This window comes from Petaurus breviceps, unplaced genomic scaffold (assembly GCF_028583685.1).
Source record: "Petaurus breviceps papuanus isolate PSGF00001 unplaced genomic scaffold, PetGlider_PUasm1.0 208, whole genome shotgun sequence".
Taxonomy (NCBI): Eukaryota; Metazoa; Chordata; class Mammalia; order Diprotodontia; family Petauridae; genus Petaurus; species Petaurus breviceps.
Genome location: NW_027185852.1, coordinates 15,814,630 through 15,840,872, shown reverse-complemented (window position 1 = coordinate 15,840,872; position 26,243 = coordinate 15,814,630). Strand labels below are relative to the sequence as shown.

Sequence of the window (26,243 nt, the reverse complement as noted above, 5' to 3'; positions counted from 1 at the left end):
ATAGCATCCCGATTCCTCATAAAGTCCCAACCTCCATTTGCTCCAATCTAATTCTGAAGAGATAATTCTCTTCAGTGAGATTTTGAGATTCTTTTTCCATCAGGAAAATTCAGCTTTTTAAGGTATTCTTTTCCTCATTGTCTTTTTGAGCCTCTTTTGCTATTTGAGTTCATCTATTTTTTAAGGTGTTGTTTTCTTCTATCAGGTTGTTGACTCTCTTTTCATTACTTTCTTGCATCATTCTCATTTCTCTTCCAAATTTTTCCTCCACTTCTCTTATTTGTTTTTCAAAATCCTTCTTAAACTCCTCTATGGTCTGTAACTAGTTCATATTTTTCTTGGAAGCTTTTGGTGCAGTAGTTCTGACTTCATTGTCTTCCTCCTGTTCTATGCCTTGATCCATTTTGTCCCCCAGAAAGAAATCCAAAGTCGGATTGCTGTGCTTGCTTTGCTTTCTCATGTTGCCACTCAATTACTTGACTTTTGAGCTTTTTGCCATAGTAGAATTTTTCTTCCAGAGAGGAGAGCTTTGTCCCAGATCACTGGAGCTTTCACAGCTGCAGGACCTATTAGTTGGGTGCCCTCTCTGAAGCCCCCACAGGCTCTGGCTCACTGGTCACACACCCCAGGACCTCCACAATCCAGCAATTAGACAGCAATCCAGATCCAAGCAGGTTAACGCAAGAGCGATTACCCCTCAGAATGCTTGCTTGGTCCTCCTACAATCTGCAGGTCAGGAGCTCTGATGTAGCCATGGGGCTGGGGCTGCCACACCTCAGCCACTTCTCCTTCTGAGGGTAGAGGCCAGACCACACTCCCAGACTCCCTGTTCCCAAAGTCTACACTGACTTCTCACTTTGCCTTTGGCAATTAGGGATTGATAATACTAGAAACCACCACAGCTAATGGTGATCTACTCTCCTTATGTCCCTTTAGCCACATTTAGTTGAGCTGCCCTGAGGCTAAAACTGCAGTTCCACATGGGGCTGGGCTCTGCTCCCAGAAGATTGTGGTGAACCCTGCCTGTCCATCTGCTGGGCTGATGTCAGAAGATTTGTTTTTCTCTTTCACTTTGTGGGTTATGTAGGGTGAGTCTATTTTTTAAGATGTAATTTTCTTCAGTATTTTTGGGTGGTCTCCTTTAGTAGGTTGTTAACTCACTTTTCATTATTTTCTTGCATCGTTCTCATTTATCTTACCAATTTTTCCTCCACTTCTCTTACTTGATTCTCAAAATCCTTCTTGAGCTCCTCCATGTACTATAACCCATTCATATGTTTTCTTGGAAACTTTTGATGCAGGAGATCTGACTTTGACTTCTTCTGGTTTCATGTTTTGATCCCCCCCCCCCAAAAAAAAATAGATTCTATGGTCTCACTGTGCTTCCTCTGCTTGCTCACCTTGCTATTCAATTACTTGACTTTGAGCTCTTTGCTAAGGTAGAACCCTGCTTCCAGAGTGTAGTGAGCTTTGTCCCAAATTGGTGGGGTTTTTCCAAATGTTATCAGAGGTCTGAAGAGAGAGCCTTCTCTACAGCCACCACAAGCTCTGGCACACTGGACTTTCAAACCCCTGGAACACTTCCCAGATTCAAGCAGGTCAAAGCAAGAACACTTACCCTCTGAATAGTTGCTTGGTCCCCTTTTGATATGCAGGCCAGAAGCTCCAGAGGCAGTCATGGTGGCAGCAGCTGCAGCTGCTGGGGCTCCACCACCTTTTGCCCTGGGGGCAGGGGCCAGAACATGCTCTTCTGTCATACAGACACTGACCTTTTACTTTATCTCTGGCATTTAAGTGTTTAGAAGTCTGGAAACTACCATAGCTGCTGGTGATTCACTCTTCTGAAGTCTATTATGGTCAGTCTGGGCCACTGGTCAGGGTAACCCTGGGTCTGGGACCATGAAGCTTACTTGGGGCTCTGCTCAGCTCCCAGTCTGGTGCCATAGACCCTTACTGTTGGCCTGCTGGGCTGCTTTCAGCCAGAGATTTGTTTCTCTCTATCACTTTGTAGGTTCTGTAGCTCTAAAATTTTCTTAGAATCATATTTTGCAGGTATTGGAGGTGGTTGGTGTGGGAGCTCATGCAGTTTACTGCTTCTACTCAGCCATTTTGGCTTGGCCCCTTGTCCATTTCTTTAGTAAAAATATTGATTATTTCTGTGATTTGTTCTTTGACCCATTTAATTTTTGTTATTAAATAATTTAATTTGCAATAGCTTTTAATCTATCTTTCCACTGGGCATTATTGAATGTATCTGTAAACTGGGCCTACCTCTACTAATTGTGAGGTTTGATGTGTTCATGATTAAAATCTACAAATAAAAAAATGAAGGAAAAGAATTTCAAGTGTGATTATTTTTTGTAGTTTATTATTTTTATTTTTTAGCTTACATCATTTATTTCCATAAGATTTTAAGTTACAAATTTTTCCCCCATTTTCCCCCTACCCACCACCCCAAAACAGTGATCCCACTGAATATACCCTCCCTCAATATGCTCTCTCCTATATTTTCCCCCATTACTCCCTCCAACTTTCCAGTAGGACATGGTGGATCTCTATGCCCCAGTGCCTGTATATCTTATTTCCCAGTTACATGTAACATAATAACAATAATACATATATTTTAAACATTTGATTTTAAACTTTTGAATTCCAGATTCTTTCTCTACCTCCCTCGTCATGCACCCTTACTGGGAAGATAAGCAATTCAATATAGGTTGGACATGTATATCTATACAAAACATTTCCATAGTGGCTATATTGTGAAAGACTGACTATATTTCCCTCCATCCCATCCCAACACCTACTTGTTCTATTCTCTACATTGATCCTGTCCCTTATCAAAAGTATATACTTCTAAATACTCTTCCCCCCAGCCTGCCCTCCCTTCCATCATCCCCCCTCTCATCCCCTTTCCCCCTACTCTCCTGTAGGGTGAGATACTCTATTTAGTGTGTATGTCATTACCTCCCTGAGCCAAATTCATTGAGAATAAGGTTGACTCATTCCCTTTACCTTCCTGTTCTTCCCCTCCATTATAACAGTTTTCCCTTACCTCTTCTATATGAGATAATTTACCCCATTCTGTCTCTCTCCATCTCCTCCCATTATATTCATCTCTTAACTCTTAATTTCACCTTTTAAATATCATCCCTTCCTATTCCACTAGTCCTGTACTCTCTGTCTTTTTATACCTGTATACATATATACACACTCATGTATGTATTCATATGCCCATATGCCCTCCTATATATGCATATATGTATGTATATATACACACATTTTATTCCCTTCAACTATTCTCATACTGAGAAAAGTTTCATAAGTTACAATTGTCATTTTTCCATGTATGAATGTAAGTAGTTCAACTCTGATAAGTTCCTTATGATTTCTTTTCCGTTTACCTTTTCATGCTTCTCTTATTTCTTGTATTTGAATGGCAAATTTTAAATTCAACTCTAGTTTTTCATTAAGAATGCTTGAAAGTCCTCTATTCCATTGAAGGTCCATATTTTCCCCTGAAACATGATATTCAGTTTTGTTGAGTAGGTCATTCTTAGTTTTAATCCCAGCTCCTTTGACTTCTGGAATATCATATTCCAAGACCTTTGATCTTTCAGGGTAGAAGCTGCCTGATCCTGTGTTATCCTGATTATGTTTCCACAGTATTGAAATGGTTTCTTCCTGGCTGCTTGTAATATTTTCTCCTTGATCTGGGAACACTGGAATCCTGGCTATAATATTGCTAGGAGTTTCCTTTTGGGGATCTTCTTTGGGAGACAATAGGTGGACTCTTTCAACTTTTATTTTGCCCTCTAGTTCTAAAACATCAGGGCAATTTTCCTTGAGAATTTCTTGGAGGATGATTTATAGGTTCTTCTTTTGATCATGGCTTTCAAGTAGTTTTTAAAAATTTTTTTAAGATTTTAAAATAATTTTTAAACTATCTCTCCTTCATCTCTTTTCCAGATAAGTGTTTTTTTTTTAACGAAATATTTCACATTGCCTTCTATTTTTTTCATTTGTGCGGGTCTGTTTGATAGTATCTTGATTTCTAAAGTCACTAGCTTCCATTTCCTCCAATCTAATTCTGAAGGAATGATTCTCTTCAGTAAGCTTTTGGGATTCTTTTTCCATCTGGCAAATTTGGCTTTTTAAAGTATTCTTCTCCTCATTGACTTTTTGAGCCTCTTTTGCCTTTTGAGTTCCTCAGTTTTTAAGGTGTTAATTTCTTCAGTCAGGTTGTTGACTCTTATTTTATAATTTTTTTTCATCATTATCATTTCTCTTCCCATTTTTTTCTCCACTTCTCTTATTTAGTTCTTAAAACCCTTATTAAGCTGTTCTTTAGCCTGTAAGCAGCTTATTCTTTTCTTGGAAGCTCATGTTGCCCCTCAGTTACTAGACTTTTGAAATTTTTAGGGGGAGCTTTGTCCCAAATTGCTTGGGTTTTCTCAGCTGCTGGAGCTATTAGTTGGATGCCTTCTCTGAAGCCTCCCCACACTCTGGCAAACTGATCACACACCCTAGGACCTCCACCCTAGACTGCAATCCAGATCTAAGCAGGTTAAAGCAAGAGCGATTACCCCCTCATAATGGTTGTTTGGTCCCCCTACAATCTGCAGGCCAGGAGCTCTGAAGCAGCCACGTGGTGGGGGCTGCACGACCACCTGTCTCAGCCACTTCTTGCCCTGTGGGCAACAAAGCCCAACCACACTCCTGAATTCCTAGGTCCCAAAGTCCACACTGCACTGATCTCTCACTTTATCCTTAGCATCTATGGGTTGATAATTCTGCAAACCACCACAGCTGCTGGTAATTTGAAGCCTTGGTTGTGGCTACTCTGAGGCTAAAACCTTTGGATCCTGCATGGCTGGGCTCAGCTCCCAGAGTGCTGTGCTGGCCACTTCCTGCAGGCCTGCTGGGCTGTTCTCAGTGGGAGGTTAGCTTCTCTGTGTCATTTTGTGTGTTCTGTAGCTCCAAAGTTTGTTCAGAGTCACTTTTTACATGAATTGGAGGAGATGGAAGTGGGAGCCACTCGGAAGTCCTGTTTCTGCTTTGCCACCTTGACTCTGACCTGCCCCCTCCCCCCCCCCCATTACTTTATTAGCAATGGCTAGTAATTTGCCAGTCAACTGGAACCTTGGCCACATCACTTTTTATAAGGACCTCATTGTGAACTCACAGAGCATTTTTATGGGTATAGTTGAGGAACATTAGAAAGGAGAACCTAAAAAATAAATGAGAAACATTGATAACATTGATCCACATGGACATGTACATTTTTGATTGTCTGGGGTATTCCAAGGGTTTCCATCATCAGCATGGTAATGTATCTCATGTAAGCATTTTTGAAAAGTACAGGGAACGTTTACACATTTTACTTCTGTCCTTTTCCCCTTTGTAGGGATAGGGAACCTTAACCGACCAGCAGTTGTTAAGATATGGGTATTCCTAGTCCCATGTCACTGTAATTCATAGTGAACTGATTATGAACTATAATCTCTAGAAAGCTTTTTAATAGGAATGAGGAATCCAGATCATCAGCTGTTAGATTAATAGTAAAACTGAGAAAGTCAGGAGAAGGAATGAATGTGAAAGTGAGTGATTTAAAGATGCAAGTATAGATTGAGCTCCTTCTCCATTCTGGGTACTTGGCTGGATGCTGTAAATCCAAAGACAAAAAGAAAACAGTCTCTGACCCGAACAACAAAGACACCAAAACTCCCCCAACATAAGTGAGAGTGTTTTAGGTAGGGGAGGAAAAGCACTGGTGCTCTGCTTTTATTATCACAAAATTTTAGAGTTAAAATTGTATGGGACCGTAGACATCCTCCTCCTCCTAGTAGATAAGGAAAGTGAGGCAGAGGTTTATCTTTTCCAAGGTTATGCATCTTCTAAGTGGCAGGGTTGAGATTTGAGCCCAGGTCCTTGGAATCTAAGTCCAGTAAAGACTCTCTTAACTTCCCTTTTTGGTGGTGCTAATGCCGATCCTTCTTACTCTCCCCCCAGAGCAGTCCACCCTTCAGGCCTAAATTGGCCTACATTGCTCGAGGAAGGGCGCAGATTTTGTAGGAGACAGGAGAGGTGGTCACTCGAACTTCAGAATCTAAGCTCAGCTGGGTGTTTGGGGGAGCTTGGAATGTGAATTTCTGGAGCAGGCAAGTGAAGAAAAGGAAGAGCTCAGCCCGAGCCAGCTGCTCTCCTATGCAGACCCTCTTCCCTGAAAGGCAAAGAGATAAAAAAGCAGTAAATCTACTAATGTTTGGCCCAGGCTGTGGTTTGGGATAAGATGTCCCCAGGGCCTGGGGCTGCATCATAGCATTGGGATAAACTTTAAGGCTATTCAGTGGCTTGTCTACAGTCACAACTCTAATAACAGTAGAGGTAGAATTTGAACTCAAGTCTTCCTTGCCCCATGTCTGGCAGCATATCTATCATGCCATGTTGCTGGTGACCTCAGAGAATTAGTATAGTTGAAATACTGCATCTGTTAATAAAGGACCTGTTTTCAGATATGTCAAGATATTAAGAGACCACTTGTTTTCCAGAGTTAAGGCCCAGAAAACACACTGAGCCCTGAGTTTGAAAAACAGCAATCCTTTATGCTCTAGGTGACCTCACCCTCTGGGTCTATGTATTGCTTTGACAAGCTCAATGTGTTCCCTGAGGGATTTATGATTTTCTTATTAATCAATAATTGTTTGGATATGTTGGGGCTCCCCTTACTTCCCAGGAACCTGAAAAGCAATGTTGCAGCCTAAAGTTATCTGTCACATCTCTTGACATACTCACAATCCCTGTTATTCCAAGTGAACTGAACCAGGTACCGCCCTCCTGTTACCACCACACTAATACTGGTTCTGTACCCCCACTAAACAGTCGCAAAGCTCAATGACCTTTAAGACGTGAGACAATCAATTTAAAAACTGTTCCCACAGGAATGCCTCCATTGTCCACTCATGAGCCTGCTGTGTGATCTGCCGCTCAAGACCTAAGAGTGATTGTGCTGTGGTTCCTCCCATTATTTTTATGACATATAGAACACCTGCTTTTGTCCCAGCAATGTTAAGCCCTCCTTCTCAGGAAGGGGAATTCTACTGGCAACAGTTTCCCTCAGTTTGAAATTAACTCTACTCTTTGTGCCCTGATGCTCTTGTTTCTAGCCTGCTCTGCTTGTCTCTAGCCATTCCCAGGTTAGAGGCTGGTTCTGGTCCAGTTGACAGATCCCACCTTGGATGCTGCTCATCCATGTGGCATCGAAAAGTCACTTAACCTGAGCAGGCCAAAGTTTACTTATCTGGGAAATAATGGATTTGGACAACGTGACTCCCAAGAGCCTTTCTAACTCTAGGACTAAGATCCTACTTTTGTGTAGCAGCAGAAAAGACAGGTCCTCTTTCTGAATTCAAGACAGTTGGGATCAGTGGACAGAGTGTTGGAGCTGGAGTTAGAACTTTGATACTTAGAAGCTGTTTGACCCTGCTCAAGTCATCTAAATTTACAACCTCAGTCTCCTCATGTGTAAGACAGGGATAGCTATAGCACTTAGCTCACAGGGTAAAGATGTTACAGACTTTATAAACCTTAAAGGACCATATGATACTAGTTTTGCTATTCATCTTTATCATCATCATCAACACTACTATTACTATTGCTGATGCTATGACTACTACGATTACAATTACAATTTTTATTCTCAATCAAATGCAAACAATGTGCCTCAGTTGGGTATTGTGAAGGCTGAATGGCATAAATAGAATGTCAGGTCATTGTTAGACTTAACAGCAGCAGTCCGCTCTCATCTGCATCATGGAAAAAAAAAACTGATCCTGGATGCAGAAAACTCAGCTTCAGTGTTTTCTCTGATACTCATTAGCTTTGTGATATTTAGGAAGCCCCTTAGAGTTCAAAGTAGCTAGCTCTCTAACATTTGAGGAAACAGAGAAAGTTTTGACCCTGGCAATTGTTTCTGAGAGGAAAGCCTATGATCAGCAGCAAGTGGTGTCATTTCATAGAAAACTTCACTTCAAGCTATAAACTATCCTAAAGGAGGAGGTTTAAGAAGGAGACAGAACTGAACAGACCCCATTCGCTGTGTAACCAGCCTTGATCATGTCTGGATGTTAAGTGCACCCCTGGTCACCACTTCCAAAGGCATGAAGTGACTGTCCTTATTCCTTAGTCCTAGGAGTTGCTCTAAGGAATCTTACATTATTTCTGATAACATAAGGTGCCACTCCTGTCATCAAGAGACTAAGACTGTGCCACCCCCCTCAGTGCCATGACAAGAGCTGGCCAAACCAGCTGTTTACTCTCTTGGAAACAAGTGACGGTTTAACTTAATGATCATGTGATCTCCAAGGTGCCAACATTTATTCTGTTATTCTTTCTATGAGAAAGGTCAGGTAAGCAGCTCCCTTCCTTCCAACTTCCTTTTGACATAACAAAGAAGATGTAGACTTATATCCAAATGGAAAGAGGGCATGTCTTGGAGTAAGGAAGATAAGAGTTCAGGGATTGGAAACTCACAGGAAACTCAGAAAATCTTCTAATCCAGTTTTCTTATTTTACAGGTTTGGAAACTGAGCCTCAGGGAAGTTAAGGGATATGATTATGTCCTCCCCTCCCCCTTTCAATAGCAGATGCAAGATCTTCCAGAATAACAGAAGATGACTTATCTCTAGTGATTTCAGGTTTAAAAAATATTCTAGCACAAACTTTATCACATCCAGGTGAGGCATTAACTAATTAATTCATTCAAAGAACCCTTAATAATCATAATAGCTAGTATTTATAAAGCACTTTAAAAACTGACTGGCCTTGACCACATGCTTCATTGGAGACTTGAGCAAACAGGTGTCCTCCAAGAGCCAGAATACCATCCACTTTAGTGTAGCCCTGGGGAAATGCAAAATACCCCACCAGACACCAGCAGGAGGACCCCAGCCCAGAAACAGGTAAGATGATAGAACCTTATGGCCTCCAGCAGTGCCAAACACTCCCAACCCACCTCCTCAGCACAGAACCAGAAATCAAGTTTCCCTGTGGGCTTCAGGGAAACATCAGTGCTGTACCTGGTACATAGCTAGGACCTGTAGCCCCTGGCCCAAGAATCTTGAGACAGTGTCCCTTCCACCTGGGAGCAAAGCTCAAAATGAAAAGAAAGTGATCAGCAAAAACCAATAACAGAACATGACCACAGAAAGTTGTTATGGTGACAGGGAAGACCAAGACCCAAATACAGAAGAGGACAATAATGCCAAAACACCTATGGGCAAAACCCCACAGAAAAATGGAAAGTTGTTTCAAGCCCAGAGAGGGCTCATGGAAGAGTTCAAAAGGGAGCTTAGAAACAATAAAAGAGAGGTTAAAAAATGCAAAAATCAATGAGAGTGATGGAGGAAAATAATGACAAAAAAGAGTACACAGCTTGGGAAAAAATCGACTGCTTCAAAGGACAATTGGCCAAATGGAAAAAGAGCTAGAAACATTCACTGAAGAAAACAACTCCCTAAAAGGCAAGGAAAGCACAAAAATGAAGTGCAAAACCTAAACAACTCCTTAAAAGTTAGAATTTGGGCAAGTGGAAGTTAATGACTAAGAGACATTATAGATGTATTATATAATAGACTACATATATTACATATACAATGATATTATATCATCATATGTGTATTATATATGTATTATATGTTTATATTATTCATATATATGAATTCAACAAACAAATTCAAAAAAGCTACCTAAAGTTCTGCTATTTTAAATTTTCTTGTGAAGGACTTTCCCAATCAATGAATGTGACCAGTATATGGACCATCATGTGATTGTTGGTTGCAGAAATGTAATGTTAATAGAATCTCATAATCTTCCATGCCCCTTTGTATTGGGAAGTAAGCAGGTATTTAGCACCTTGTTTCAAGTTAACACCTTGTTTAAGCTCTTTAATTAACACAGAAGCAGTTAACACCTTGGGAGGAAGTTGCTGATGTAACAGGAAGGGGCAGGAGAGGGAGGAGCTAATATATATGGAAGAGCACAAGCTGGACAGACAGATATTCCTGGGGTAAGCATCCTGGAGGAAGAGCAGCTGCTCACAGGGACAGAGAGAAAGAATTTTTTCTCAGTGAACATCTGGAGTTTGGAGCTTCTGCTGAGACCTTTCTTCTGGTGAGACCTTTGCTCTGGGAATTTCTGCTGAGAACATCCAAGAACCAGACTGAGGAGCTACTGTGAGTGAGAGAGGAGGGTCCCTACTTGACAGACCCTGTTCTGTTGTGAAGGATTGGGAATGTGGGTGTTTGCTGCATTGACCATTTCCACCAAATCTGTGGTTTCTATAATGACTTTGACTTTCTGGTTCTGGGACTTGGTTTTCTGATATTTCAATAAAGGCTTTGGTAGTATCCTCCCTGTAGAGAGCCTGTTACATGTTGTGATTCACAACTATACTAGTATATACATAACTACTGTAGGTGATGTGAATATTGCATTATTGTTACAAGGAAGTAGACTCTACAAAGTTTCTTAATGTTAAAAAGTTTGGTGCCCCTTGGGCTATGGACTCCCTTCTGCAAAGTGTGGCTCACCTACTGAAAAAGGCAGAAAGGCATCTTTCTTCTTAAATTGTCCATTCTCCAGAAAGTGTTCAGGGTTGAAAGTTTCTGGGGTAGCCCACTCCTTGGGGTCCCTATGCAAGGCAGTCAAGTTGGTCATCACTACAGCCCCCTGAAATAAGAGAAGAGAATGGAATACCAGGAATTTTGAGGTGCAAGGGGCCCTGGTCCACTCTCACATTTTACAGAACAGGAAATTGAGGGCCAAATTGATTTGTTTTGGCCATAAGAATTTAGGGAAAGTTCAGTCTAGACCCATCATGCTTAAATGACTATGGAGTCCAGAACAGTTGGAGGGACATTCAATGATCATCTAGTCAGACCCACGGGGGTGTCACACATAGGGAGCCTAAGTGCACAAAAGTAATTTAAACACAGGAGTAAAATTAGGCTTTTAAACCCTTTCCCTCTGCCTCCAAATCCACTGCTTTTTTTCTTATCCAACTGTAAGAATCAATGATTTTAGCATTCTAGTCCAATGTTTCTTCCTCTTCTTTATGTTGGAGCCCTTTGACAGTCACATGGTGACACTTATCCTCCCCTTCTCAGAATAATCTTTTTTAAGTGTAAAATAATATACATAGGCTCACAAAACCCTCACATGTATGGAAAGAAATCATGCATGTATATATATATATATATATATATATATATACCCACATATGTATATATATATATATGCAGATATATTTTTAAAGAACAAATTCATGCACCCTAGACCAAGAACCTTTGTTCCATAGTATGTTTCTTCTTTCACCTTTTTCAAAAATATATATTAATTTATTTTTAGTTTTCAACATTCCTTTTTACAAAATTTTGAGTTTTAAAATTTTCTCTCTCACCTCCCCCCATCCCAGGATGGCATGCAATCTTGACATAGGTTGTAAACATACCATTATATTAAACATATTTCCACATTAAATATGTTGTGAAAGAAGAATAACAACAGAAGGGAAAACCCATGGGAAAGGAAAAAAAAGACAAAATAATATACTTTGATCTGCATTCAGACTCCACAATTCTTTCTCTGGATATGGATAGTATTTTCCATCATGAGTCTTTTGGAATTGTTTGAGATCATTGCCTTGCTGAGAAGAGCTCATTCTATAATTGGTAATTGCACAATGTTGCTATTACTGTGCACAATTAATTCACATTCTTCTAACACTTCCTGAGTACATGAAAACCATAGAGTTCCTTCAGGGTCATGGGAAAAAATAGTTTACCTTTGGCACATGGTATCCAGCCACTGTGGTATCAACCGTGGCTACCCTGGGAACGTTGAAAGGAATAATATTACCCATTCTCTGGACTTCATGAATGGCTGCATTAGTGTAGGGCATATTCTCCTTATCATCCATGGTGGGCTGCCTCGATTGGCCAACCACCCTGTCAATCTCAGCTTGTATTTTTCCTGTAAAGAAAACATACAATTTCTTAGGATCCAAATAATACCTCCCTTATATAGAAAGCTTTAAAGTTTGCAAAATATTTTATAAATATCTTCTCATTTGATTCTAACAGTAATGCCAAGAGGACAGTGAGATTATTATCCCACTTTTTCAGATTAAATTGAGGCAGACAGAATATAAGTGATTTGCTCAGAGTCACAAATCTAGATGGATTTGAACCATTCATCCAGTTTTCTGTGATCATATGGGAAAATTGTAGTCACTTCCAGAATTAGATGGAAGTTTGGATTGGCTCTTCACCAAAGGTGCCAAGCCCTTGTAAACTAGGAGGCGGAGATTTGATTGATTCATAGCAAACAAGGATGTTTGTGTTGTTGGGAATACATCCAGGAATGTGGTACCAAGGAAAGCAGGTTGGAGTTAGAGACAGGAGACCTGGATTCTAATTTCAGCTTTATCTCTCTTTTTTTGTGTCCTGGGCCTTGCTTTCCCTATCTCTAAAATGATCGGGTCAGAATATACTCTCTAAAGTCTTTAAATTTATTTATGTATATTATGTTTGTTTATATTGCTTTATATTTAGTGTCCAATGATCCCTGGCTCCAAGTCAACCAGATGTGGAAAGCAATTTCTGAAGAACAAGATTGTAATTTTAGAAGAAAGATAAGATGGCTCCCTTTGTGAGCTTATCCCTGACAAAGCATTTGTCATGAACCATGTGGAGAAAAGCAAAGTATTTCAAATCAAGTCAGCAAGCATTTGCTAAGAAACTACTGTGTGTTTGGAACCAAAATAAACAGAGACAGATAAAGGCAAAAGACAGCCCCTGCCCTCAAGGTGCCCCCAACCAAATGATGGAGACACCATGCCAGTGAGACACCTGCAGGATAAATTGAAGATAACCATAGAGGGAAGGTATTGAGCTTAATGCGGCCTGGGAAAATCTTTCACAGAAGGTGGACTTTATTCTAGGAATTGAAGGATACCAGGAAAGTCAGGAGGCAAAGAGAAGCAGGGAAAACATTCCAAGAGTAAGGGACAGCCAGAGCAAATGCTCAGAACTGAGAGATGGAGAGTGTTGTTGGTGGGACAGCCAAGAGGCCAGTGGCACTGAATCAAAAATAGGCTTCAGGGACTAAGGTATGAAGAGTTAGGGAAAATAGGAAGGGGGAAGTTCATCAATGGCTTTGAATGAGAAACTGAGCATTGTGTATTTAATCCAGGAGGTGACAGAATAACACTAGAGTTTATTGAATGGAAGTAATTACTCAATGGTCATTGATTAAGGATGAATTGGAGGGGGGAGCGACTTGAGGTAGACATATCTGCCACAGACTGGAGCCACTGTCCAGGTGTGAGGGGATGGGGGCCTGGACCAGTGTGGGAATAGTGTCAGAGGAGAATAGATATTGAAAGATGTTTCAAAGAGGAAAGAAGCAGTTCTATTAAATGGGTGTGTATGAGACATCATGAGGAATTGAGGAGGCCTCCTAAAATTTGAGACTGAGGGACTGAGAGTATTGTGTTGCCTGCACTGTTTAGTAAAATGAAAGGTAGGAGGGGAGGAGGGTTTAGGGTAAAAAGAATGAGTTCTTCTTTGTACCCATTGAGTTTAACATGTCTCTAGGACATACATTCTAGTACAATAGGTAGTTGGAGATGACAGACTGCAGGTCAGCAGAGAGCTTAGGGCTGGATAAACACACTCGAGAATTATTAGCATAGAGGTGATAATTGAATTCATAGGAGTGGATGAAATCTCCAAGAGAAATGGTATAGAGGGAGAAGAGAAGAAGGCCCAGAATAAGAGCCCTTTTTCAATAAATATGTGTGTGATCTGGGTGTCCATGTGATATGAACCGAGATCCAGAAAAGAAGAACTGAGGCATGGTCAGATAGATGGGAGGAGGACTCGGAAAGTGAGTCATGAAAATCTTGAGAGAAAATATCAAAGAGATAAAGATGATTGGCAATGTGAAAGAGAGGTCAAAGTGGATGAATACTGAGAAAAGGTCATTCTATTAGGCAGTTAAGGGATCAATAGTTACTTTGAAAAGATTGGTTTCAATTCCATAATAAAATTGGAAGACTAGAGAACTAAGAAGACTGAGATAACAGGAAGTCAATGCTCTCTTGTAGAGGGCTTCATCAAAGAGTTTAGTCACAAAAGGACAACTAATATTGGACAATAGTTAGTGGGAATGGATCAAGTAAGTTGTTTTTCTTATGCATAGGGGAGAAATGGGTATGTTGGTAGGCATTAAGGAAGCAACCAGCTGACAGGTTGTGATTGGAAATAAATGAGAGAGTACAATAATAGAGATTAGTCTGCTAAAGAAAATGTAATGGAATGTGATCATTTGTGCATTTAGCAGAGTTGTCCTTGACAAGGGTATGAGTCACCTCTTCATGTGAAGGAGACAGTAATGGTAGAAGACATCAGGGTGATGTGAGATGAGGAGGAGGCGAGAAGAGGAAGCTCAAGGTCAATGGCCTCGGGATATGCTGTAAAATTAACTGAAACAAATTGAAGTGAGCCCATCCAGGAGAATGTTTTAGACAGTAACAGGAATATTATATGATGAAGAACTGTGAATGACAGCTATCCTCAGCAATGTAATCCCAAAGGACTAATGATGAAATATAGTATCTGCCTGCAGAGAAAGAACTGATGTTGTATGAATACAGAATAAAACGGGATATTTTTCACTTTCTTCAATTCTTTCAATTTTTTTATGTCTTCTTGCACAAAATGACTAACATGGAAATGATTTACATGAGCCCACATGTCTAAGCTGTGTGTGATAGCTTATCAGCTCAAGAAGGAAGAAGTAAAGGTAGGAATGTAATTAAAAACTGAAAACTTTAAAAATGTTAAATATTGTTTTATACATGATTGAAGAAAAAATAAAATATCATATATCTGTAGATATCAATTTACAGCAAATTATGGGCAAGTTCCAAGGCTGAAATCATTTAGGGAGAGGGAGTCTCCTATGTGAAGGGATGAGAAGGTTTGGAATATCTGCTGCAGTAAATAGGAAACTTCATTAATTAGGGAAATGTAAAAGTCTTGCCTTGCAGCTATAATTATGAGATTGTGCAATATAGATTTGTAGTGGACACAGTATGGTTTGGTGGTTTTCCTTATACTCATTTAAGGCATATGACTGTAATTGAAGGCCAGTGATAGTGGAAGTAAACCAGATGCTTGACTAGGCAAGAGAGATGATACCATGGTCAGGGAAGTGTAGATTGAATTGGTTAATCAGGGGGTCAAGATGGAAAGAGGAGGCATGTGTGGCTAGAGCAATGGTGATGGCCTGAGAAGGAACTGAGGAGTCTAGAGATTGGCAGTTAAGGTACCCAGAGGGAGAGTTGGAATATCAATAGATTGAGATCAAAGAAGGTGATTTTAGAATTCATAAAGTTGTATACTTGTTGCCAGGGGACATATCACTCAGAGTAGCTTGTAAGTTAGCTTATGACCATGATATAGGTTAATGTACATAATATATAATATAAGACATAGTAATAATTTACAACATAAATATATTATAGTGTATCTTATAATTAAATTATTGCTTGTTGACAATGCAATTCTTAGCACCAATGTGGTTCTTAGTCCATTTCCCATCATTCTGGTGTGGTTAATGTAGTAGCAAAAGCTGATTGCAGAGGGTTGAGGGTCATTTTGTGTCATTCTTTGTCTTATGAGATAGAGTGGACTTTATTGCCTCTAAAATACCTTCCAACTCCAAATATAAAGACGTTACGATTTTCTGTAGATCCAATTTTTAATGCATCCTTCACTGAAGTTTTTCTATTCTGAAATCTATGGATATTTATCATATTTAGTAGGATACAAGTACATTTTTAAAATTTTACTCTTGATTATCACATACCTTTTCAATCAAAAAGTTCTAGTGAAGTAAAATAATAATAAAAAATAATATCTGGTATTTATATGACAATTTAAGGCTTGCAAAGCACTTCATGTTTGTTGACTTTTTTTGATCCTTATTAAAACCTTTTGCAGTACCAGGTATTATTATCCCTATTTCACAGGTGAGGACACAAAGGTTGAAAGAAATTGTGTAATTTGCTCAGTGTCACATGGTTAGTGAGTTCCTGAGGCAGAATTCGAACATACATCTTCCTTCCTCCAAATACTATACTTGCTCTACTGCCCAAATCTACAACTTCCATCATCTGGGGACCTAAATGAAATGTTGATGCTTAAAAGGGTCTGCATGATTGTGAAAAATGGTCATCACTGCTCTATTCCAATGAGAATTGAAAGAAGATGATGCATGTAAAGTTCTTGGCAAACACTCAAGTTTTCTAAATAGGAACTCTTCTGGGCAGACTTCTACAGGGGTTCATAGACTGGCACCATTACTGTACCTTGGATCTCTGGATGAACGGCCATATACAGCAGTGCCCACATCAGAGTGCTCGACGTTGTCTCAGTTCCAGCAAAGAAGAGGTCAAGGGTACAGAATACTAGATTTTTTTCTTCAAAACTAGAATGGATGTTATCCTTAAATTGAAAGGAGAAGCATCAGTTGGTTATTAAAAAATAATGACTGCCTCCAAATTATGATGTGCTCCACCCTCTGTGGGGTCTTGGGAGGGTCTAGGTCCAGATCCTGGGCTTCACATTAACCCCCAACGATACAGTAACTGTTGCTTAGAATGAGTGCTCCTATTTCTTTTTTTACCTTTGAAATATTATTTTTCCAACTACATTCAAAGACAATTTTAACATTCTTTTTAATATAAAATGTTGAGTTCCAAATTTTCTCCCTCATTCTCAACACCCCCCCCCACTAAGATGGTAAATATTTGATATAGGTTATATCTGTGCATTTGTCTCAAATTTACCCTATCCTCTGCAGTCTTCATCCTTTGCCTTTTCTTTCATATTAGCCAATCTGTACATACCTTAATGTTGTTTTAATAGCCATTTCTCTAATAAATAGTGATTTAAAGGATTTTTTGGTATGATTATAGATAGCTTTGGCTTCTTCATATGAAAGCTGCTTGTTCATGTCCTTACCGTTTCTCAATTGGAAAATAATGTGTATTCTTGCCAATTTTTTAATAACGATTTAGATAATTTTTCATATTACTAGAAGTTGTTTTGATTTCTTCACTGGAAAAGTTGCCTGTTAAGTACTTTGACAATTTATTAATTGGAGAATGACTCATATTCTTTTAGTTTTGAGAAAGTTGTTTATATATTTTATATGAGAACTTTATCTGATAAATTGTCTATACAATCCCCCACCCCCCACCCCATTTTCTCCTTTTCTTCCAATCTTGGCTACATTTGTTTTATTTGAACAAATCCTTTTTAATTTAATGTAATTGAAATTATCCATCTTATACTTAACTTTGCTCTTTAATTCTTGTTTAATCATAAGTTTTTCTCCTATCCATAAGACTGATAAGTTATATGTTCATTTTTCTTTTAACTTTCTTACAAAATCTCTCTTTATATCTAGTTCATTAATCCATTTTGACTTTATCTTGGTAAGATATTTGTCTATGCCCAGTTTATGCCATACTGCTTCCAGTTTTCCCAACAATTTTTATCAAATAATGAAGTCTTATCTCAAAATTTTAAGTCTTTAAACTTCTCAAATATAAAATTATTTTGTTTATTCGTTGCTGTAAATTACATGTTTATTCTTCCATTGATCTGTCTTTCTATTGGTCAGCTACTATCAGATGGCTTTGATAATTAGTGTCTTAAATACATTTAAGGTCTGGTATTGCTAAAATTCCTTCCTGTATACTTTTCTTTTAAAGCAATTGGGGTTTAAGTAACTTGCCCAAGGTTACATGGCCAGTTATTTTGTGTGGATGTTAAGTATCTGAGGCCAAAACCAATGGCGGATCCTTCTGATGCCCGGGGCCGGGGCTCTTACTCACTGTGCCACCTAGCCACCCACTGTATACTTTTAAAAATTATTTCCTTTGATATTCTTGACTTTTGTTTTTTTCCAAATGAATTGTGTTATCATTTTTACTAATTCACATTCTAATTTATTGTAACAATCTGTGAATTTCCATCTTATTTTTACTTCCTATTTTCCTTCTCAGTCTTTTTACATCCTATCTCTGTTACTTATCTTCTCCGTTTACCCCCTTATTCTTTATTTTAGCCAAACTTCTAAAAGCCCCTCATTTATCTACTCACCTGACCCTCTTAATCTTAATTTATATACTTTTCTAATGGCCTCTCCCTCACCATATTCTCTATCACTTCTTCTCAAGAAGTTCATATAACTTCTAAAAACTTCTCAAAAAGTTCGTAAAAACTGATAAAACTCACCAGATGAATATATCCTTTCATCTTCAATCCAGATGAGATTAAGGGTCCAATATTAGCAGCCATTTACCACCCCCCACCCCCCCGCTTGCTCTGTATTAATTTTTCCTCTCATGCCTCATTTTTTATGAGGCACTTTAACCTTTTACCTTTTACTATCCAATTTTATTTTTAGAATTGCTTCATCATGCACAATTCAGCCCAAACATTTATTTCAAATTATTTCAAATTATTAATACAAATAATAACTAATAATTACTCATATGAACAACATTTTCATATATCATAATTAAAGCTTGACCTTAATCAGAGCATTATAATTACTCTTTAATGATTTCCTTATATTTCTTCCAGTTCTTTTGTATTGGGTTTTCCTTTGAAGTCTGGTACTTTGTTTACAAATACTTTAAAGTTTTTCAGTTCATCAAATATCTGTTTTTTCATTCAGGATTATACCCACCTTTACTGGGTAAGGTATTCTTGGATGCAATCCCAGCTCCTTTGCTATTTGAAATTTAATTTTCCAAGAACTAAGATCTTTTTGTGTAGCAACTTCTAGGTCTTGTGAAATCCTGATTGTTTTTTTTTTCCCCAGTATTTAAATTTTTTTTTTGTTTTTTTGTTTTTTTGTTTAGTTTTGTAATATCTTCTCTTTGACCTGGGAAATATGAAACTTGACTATGACATTCCTGTAAGTTTTCTTCTTGGGATCTCTTCCAGGTGGTGATTATTGGATTCCTTTTTTTATTATTTCTACTTTGCCTTTTTGTTCTAGAACTTCAGGCCAATTTTTTAATTAAATAATTTCTTATAATTTTGTATCCAAATATTTTTGTGATCACAATGTTCAGGTAGATTGACAATTCATATATTTTCTCTCCCCAATATTTTCTCTAGATCAGTTTTTTCTAAGAAGATGTTTAAGACTATTATTTCTAGTTTTATTATATATCGTCTGATAATCTCACTTGCCCATTTCTAGTTTAAAAGGAATTATTTTCTTCCATCAGTTTCTCTTTTTTTATTCAAGTAGCTCTCCATAATTTTCTTAGATATTTAATTTTCTTCTAAATTTTTATCATTCTCTCTTATATGATTTTTGAATTCCTTTTTAATTTTCTTTTAAGAATTCTTTTTGAATTTGTGACCATTTTATATTACTCTTTAGTGTTGGAGTAACTTTTTTTTAACCTCACTATCTTCCTCTGAATATTAAGCCAGGTTTTCTTTTGTAACAATGTAGTTATCAATGCTTGGGATTTTTCTTTTGATTAATAATTTTAATTTTAAATGTGGTATATTTTATTTTTCACAGCTTACTATGATTATGTTCAATTTTTAAATTTTATTTTATTATTTTGTTATGTTTATTGTATTTTTAAATTTTTTATATTAAATTTTATTTGTATTTTTAGTTTAAATTATTAATTTCCACAATATTTTGAATTTAAAATTTTCTCCCCATCTTTCCCCTACTTACCACCCCAAATCAGCGATCCCACTGAATACCCCTTCCCCCAGTCTGTTCTCTCCTATGTCCTACCCCATTACCCCTCGGACTTTCCAGTAGGGCGAGATGGATCTCTCTGCTGCAGTGCCTGTCTATATCATTTCCCAGTTGCAGGTAAAAAAAAAAAAAAATATATATATATATACATATATATATATACATATATATATATATACACACACATACACACATATAATGTATACAATGTCTGTGTGTCTGTGTATATATATTTAAACATTTGATACTAAAACTTTGAATTCCATATTTTTTCCATTCCTCTGTCACCACCCACACTTACTGGGAAAATAAGCAATTCAATATAGGTTGTATATGTGTAGCTATGATAAACATTTCCATAATGTATATATTGTGAAAGATCTGACTATATTTCCCTCCATCATATCCCACCCCCCACTTGTTTTATTCTCTACTTTAATCCTATCCCTTGTCAAAAGTGTGTGCTTCCAACTTCTTTCCCCCCAACCTGTCCTCCATCTATCATCCCCCTCTCATCCTATTCCCCCTTACTATCCTCCCCCCCATTACTGTAGGGTGAGATACCCTATTTAGTGTTTATGTCATTCCCATCCTAAGCCAAATTTAATGACAGTAAGGTTGACCCATTCCCTTTTTCCTTCTTGTTCTTCCCTCCATTGTAAAAGTTTTCTCTTGCCTCTTCTATATGAGATAATTTACCCCCATTCTCTCTCCCCATCTCCTCTCATTACATTCCTCTCTCCCCTCTCAATTACCCATTTTAATTATCATCCCTTCCTTTTCAATTGGTCTTGTGCCCTTTATCTATGTATATTTGTACACATATATACACAAACTCACATATGTATTCATAAGCCGATATACCCTCCTATATAGACATACACACACATTTCTATTCCCTTCAACTATTCTCATACTGAGAAAGTTTCATAAGTTACAATGATCATTTTTCCATGTAAGAATGTAAATAGTTCAACTTTGATAAGATCCTTATGATTTCTTTTCCATGACATTCTAATGCTTCTCTTACTTCTTGTATCTGAATGTCAAATTTTCTGTTTAACTCTGTATTTTTTAATCATGAATGTTTGAAAGTCCTCTATTCCATTGAATGACCATATTTTCCCCTGAAATATTGTACTCAGTTTTGCTGAGTAGGTGATTCTTGGTTTTAATCCCAGCTCCTTTGATCTCTAGAATATCATATTCCATGCCCTTTGATCCCTCAGTGAGATAAACTTCAGCCCCTGGAGTCTTCTCTGAAGATGCCCTAGAGGGACAAGTCCTTTACCCATTTATTTTTGCTCCTCTACATTCATTACTGCTCAGAAGCTGCCAGACCCTGATTATGTTTCCCCAATATTCAATTTTTTTTTCCTGGCTGCTTGTGATATTTTCTCCTTGATCTGGGAATTCTGGAATCTGGCTATAATATTCCTAGGAGTTTTCTTTTTGGGATCTTATTTTTAAAATCAAATGCTTCATTACCATCTGGTTTACATCATTCATTTCCACCAAATTTTGAGTTGCAAATTTTCTCCGTTTTTTTCCCTACCGACCACCCCAAAATAGCGATCCCACTGGATATACCCTTCTCCAATCTGCTCTCTCGCATATCTTCTCCCATATCCCCTTCGACTTTCCATTAGGGTGCGGTGGATCACTATGCCCCAGTGCCTGTATACCTTATTTCCAAGTTACATGTAAAATAATATTAATAATAGCACATATACATATATATTAAACATTTGATTTTAAAACTTTGAATTCCAGATTCATTCCCTTCCTCCCTTGTCACCCACCCTTACTGTGAAGATAAGCAATTTAGTATAGGTTGTACATGTGTAGTTATGCAAAACATTTATATAGTGGATATATTGTAAAAGACTCACTATATTTCCTTCCCTCCTATCCCACCACCCACTTGTTCTATTCTTTACTTTGATTCTGTCCCTTTTCAAAAGTGGGTGCTTCCAACTTCCCTTCCCCTGGCCTGCCCTCCCTTCCATTGTCTCCCCTATTATCTCCTTCCCCCCTACTCTCCTGTAGGGTGAGGTACCTTATTGAGTATGTATGTCATTCCCTCCCTAAGCCAAATTCAGTGAGAATAAGGTTGACCCATTTCCTCGTGCCTTCCTGTAATTCCTCTCCATTGTAACTGTTTTCCCTTGCCTCTCCTATATGAGATAGTTTACCCAATCTGTCTTTCCCCATCTCCTCTCATTATATTCCTCTCACACCTCTTAATTTCACCTTTTAAGTATCATATCTTCCTATTAAATTGATCCTGTGCCCTCTATGTATACCTGTAAATATACACACGCACTCATTCACGTAAGTATTCATTAGCCCATATACCCTCCTATATAGACATATATATGTGTGTGTGTGTGTATGTGTGTGTGTGTGTGTGTGTGTGTGTGTGTGTGTGTGTGTATATATATATTTATATGTGTGTGTATTTCCTTCAACTATTGTCATACTGAGAAAAGTTTCATTGTTTACAATTATCATTTTTTCCAGGTAGGAATGCAAATAATTCAATTTTGACAAATTCCTTAAGATTTCCGTTCCCATTTACCTTCTCATTCTTCTCTTGCTTCTTGTATCTGAATGTCAAATTTTCTATTCAACTCTGGTTTTTTCATCAAGGATGCTTGAAAGTCCTCTATTCCACTGAATTACCATATTTTCCCCTGAAACATGATACTCCATTTTGCTGGGTAGGTGATTCTTGGTTATAATCCCAGCTCTTTGAACTCCAGAATATCATATTTCAAGCCCTTTGATCTCTCAGTGTAGAAGTTGCCAGATCCTGTGTTATCCTTATTGTGTTTCCACAATATTCAAATTGTTTCTTCCTGACTGTTAGTAATATTTTCTCCTTGATCTGGGAATTCCTAAAGCAGGCTATAATATTCCTAGGATATTACTTTTTGGTATCTCAAGCACTGGGGTTTTCTCAGCTGCTGAAGGTATTAGTTGGGTGCCCTCTCTGAAGAGTCCACATGCTCTGGCAAGCTGGTTGCACACCCTAGGACCTCCATCGTAAACCACAATCCAGATCCAACAGGTTAAAGCAAGAGCAATTACCCCTCAGATTGGTTGCTTGGTCCCCCTACAATCTGCAGGCCAGGAGCACTGAAGCAGCCACATGGCTTTGGCTGCAAGACCACAGCACCTCAGCCGCCTCTAGGACTGGAGGCAAAAGCCGACTGTGCTCCCAATTACTGGATCTCAAAGTCCACACTTCACTGACCTCTCACTTTGTCCTTAGCATCTATGTGTTGATAATTATGGAATCCTCCACAGCTGCAGGTGATCTGAAGTCCCTCCAGCCAGCAGCTGGTCTGGCCACCCTGAGACTAAGACCTCTGTCTCACATGGAGTTGGGGTCGGCTCCCAGAGCCCTGTGCTGGCTGATTCCTGACTGCCTGCTGGGCTTTCCTGAGGGGGAAGTTAGCTTTTCTTTTTCATTTTGTGGGTTCTGTAGCTCCAAAGTTTGCTCAAGTCCCCTTTTACATGAATTGGGGGAGGTGGAATCTGGAGCCCCACAGAAGTCCTGTTTCTACTCCACCATCTTGACTCTGCCCCCTGTTTTTGGGGATCTTTTAAAGAGGTGATTGGTAGATTCTTTCAACCTCTATTTTGCCCTCTGGTTCTAAAAACATTAGGGTAATTTTTCTTGAGAATTTCTTGAAGGATGATTTCTAGGTTATTATTATTATTATTATTATTAATTATTATTATTATTATTATTATTATTATTTTATCTTTCAGATAGCCAAATAATTTTTAAATTCTTTCTCCTAGATCTATTTTCCAGGTCACTGCTTTTTTTCCAATGAGACATTTCATATAGGATTCTATTTTTTCATTTGTTTGGATCTGTTTAATAGTATCTTGATTTCTCATAAAATCACTCGCTTCCATTTGCTCCAATCTCTTTCTCAAGGAATGATTCTCTTCGGTGAGCTTTTGAGATTCTTCTTCCATCTGACAAATTCGACTTTTTAAGGATTTCTTCTCCAAATTGACATTTTGAGCCTCTTTTGCCATTTGAGTTAATCTATTTTTAAGGCCTTATATTCTTCAGTCAGGTTGTTGACCCTCTTTTCATGATTTTCTTGCATCATTCACATTTCTTTTCCCAAATTTTCCTCCACTTCTCTTATTTGGTTTTAAAAATCCTTCTTAAGCTCTTCTATGGCTTCTATTAGTTCATATTTTTCATTAGTTCACTCTTCTATAGTTCATATTTTTCTTGGAAGCTTTTGGTGCAGGAGTTCTGACTTCATTGTCTTTTTCCTCTTCCACGCTTTGCTCCTTTTTGTCCCCAAAATAGGAATCTAAATTAGGATTGCTCTGCTTGCTTTGCTTCCTTTGCTTGCTCATGTTGCTGCTCAATTATTTGATTTTTGAGCTTTTTGCCACAGTAGAATTCTGCTTCCAGAGAGGAAAGCTTTGTCCCAAATCACTGGGGTTTTCTCAGCTGCCTGAGCTATTAGTTGGCTGCACTCTCTGAAGCCTCCACATGCTTTGGCTCACTGGTCACACACCCTGGGACCTCCACCCTAGAGAGCATTCAAGATTCAAGCAGGTTAAAGCAAGAGTGATTACACCTCAATCTGGTCACTTGGTCCCCCTAAAATCTGCAGGCCAGGAGTTCTGAAACAGGCATGCTGTGGTGACTGCATGACCATGGTGCCTCAGCCACTTCTCCCTCTGGAGCCATAGGCTGTACTGCACTCCCAGACTCCCTGTTTCCAAAGTTCACACTGACCTCTCACTTTCTCCTTAGCATCTATGGGGTGAAAATTCTGGAAACCGCTACAGCTGCTGGTGATCTGAAGTCCCTCCAGCTTGCGCCTGGTTGTTGCCACCCTGAGGCTAAAACCTCATGCTCATACTGGGCTGGGCTCTTCTCCCACAGTGCTGTGATGGACCCTTCCTGCTGGCCTTCAGTGGGAGGTTACTTCCTCTTGTCACTTTGTGAGTTTTGTAGCTCTAAAGTTTGTTTAGAGTCATTTTTTACATGTATTGGAGGAGGTAGAAGCAGGAGCCAGGTGGAAGTCCTGTTTCTAATCTGCCATCTTGGCTCTGCCCCCTATGTTCATGTTTTAATCTGGAATTGTGCCCTAGACCTTCTTACCTTTGTTTTCTGAATTCTGTTTGGTGGCTCAACTTCAGGGACTCCTCCCTTCCTACCCAAAGTCTCAGCCCTGCTATCTAGAAGATATTATTGCATGTGGTATTGCTCTCACCTGTCATGTACTCACTCATTCTTGACCACAACCACAATCAGGGATTGATAATGTCATGCTATCACCGCTGGGCTGGATTTGTGGAAAACACAGGAGATTTTCAATTTTCCCTCACTCAGCCTCAGTCATTCTTTAGATGAAAATTTCTGAAGTAAAAGTCCCTGTGGTAAAATTTCTTCAGACCATGAGTTATATGAGAATTGATGTGAAATTTCTTGAGGCCTTGTCTGCTTCTCTCAGGGTCTACAGTCTGTTGATTCAGAGGAGTTGACCTAGAGGTCTTTACTCTTCTCTCAGACCAAACCTCAGGCCCTGCAGTCTTCTCTGAAGTCCTCTTAAGATGTCTGAGAAGGGCAACTCCTTTACTAATTTATTTTTGCTCCTCTACATTTATTTCATGGTGATTTTCTGTCTGTTTGTGGAGGAAATAATTAGAGCCTGGAAATTCTTGACCTACTCCACCATCTTCCTAGAATGGCTTGTTCCTCCTCAATCTATTTTCCATGTTAATTGTTTTTGTCCAGTGAAGTATTTCTATTGTCTTATATTTTTCATACTTTTGATTTTGTTTGGCAGTCCTGATATCTCATAGAGTCATTAGCTTACAATTGCCAAATTCTCATTTTTAAGGAATTATTTTCTTCAGTTACCTTTTGTGCCTTCTTTTCCATTCAGACAATTTTACTTTTTAAGAAGTTTATATCTTCAGTTAATCTTTGTGCTTCCTTTTTGCAAGCTGTTGACTCTTTTCTTTATGATTCTCTTGTATAGCTCTCATTTCTTTTAATAATGTTTTCCACCACTTATTTGATTTAAAAAATTTAATTTAAAAATACTTTATGATTTAGATAATTTTTCATATCAGTTTAAGTAGTTTTGATTTCTTCACTGGAAAAGTTGTCTTTTAAGTACTTTGACAATATATTAACTGTAGAATGACTCATATTCTTTTAGTTTTGACAACATTCTTTATATATTTTATTTGAGACCTTTATCTAATAAATTGTCTATAGAATCCCCATCACCCTCATTTTCTCCTTTTCTTATGATCTTGTTTTATTTGTACCAATTTATTAATTTGTTTATTTTAATTAATTCAGTGTA

General features: G+C 38.3%; 1 protein-coding gene across 2 annotated transcripts in view; it reads right to left on the bottom strand.

The window, feature by feature from the left end:
- Window positions 1–5,747: 5,747 nt before the first annotated feature.
- The window catches only part of LOC138165286 (cytochrome P450 2J2-like), a 40,783-nt gene continuing 20,287 nt past the window's right edge, over window positions 5,748–26,243 (bottom strand). For both annotated transcript variants that reach the window (XM_069093451.1, XM_069093453.1), the window contains 4 exons: window positions 16,436–16,571; window positions 11,843–12,030; window positions 10,590–10,728; window positions 5,748–6,223 (listed from right to left, as the gene is read on the bottom strand). In XM_069093451.1, coding sequence (XP_068949552.1) covers window positions 6,042–6,223; window positions 10,590–10,728; window positions 11,843–12,030; window positions 16,436–16,571 — 645 coding nt within the window. In that variant the 3' untranslated portion in view covers window positions 5,748–6,041. The remainder of the gene's footprint in view (window positions 6,224–10,589; window positions 10,729–11,842; window positions 12,031–16,435; window positions 16,572–26,243) is intronic.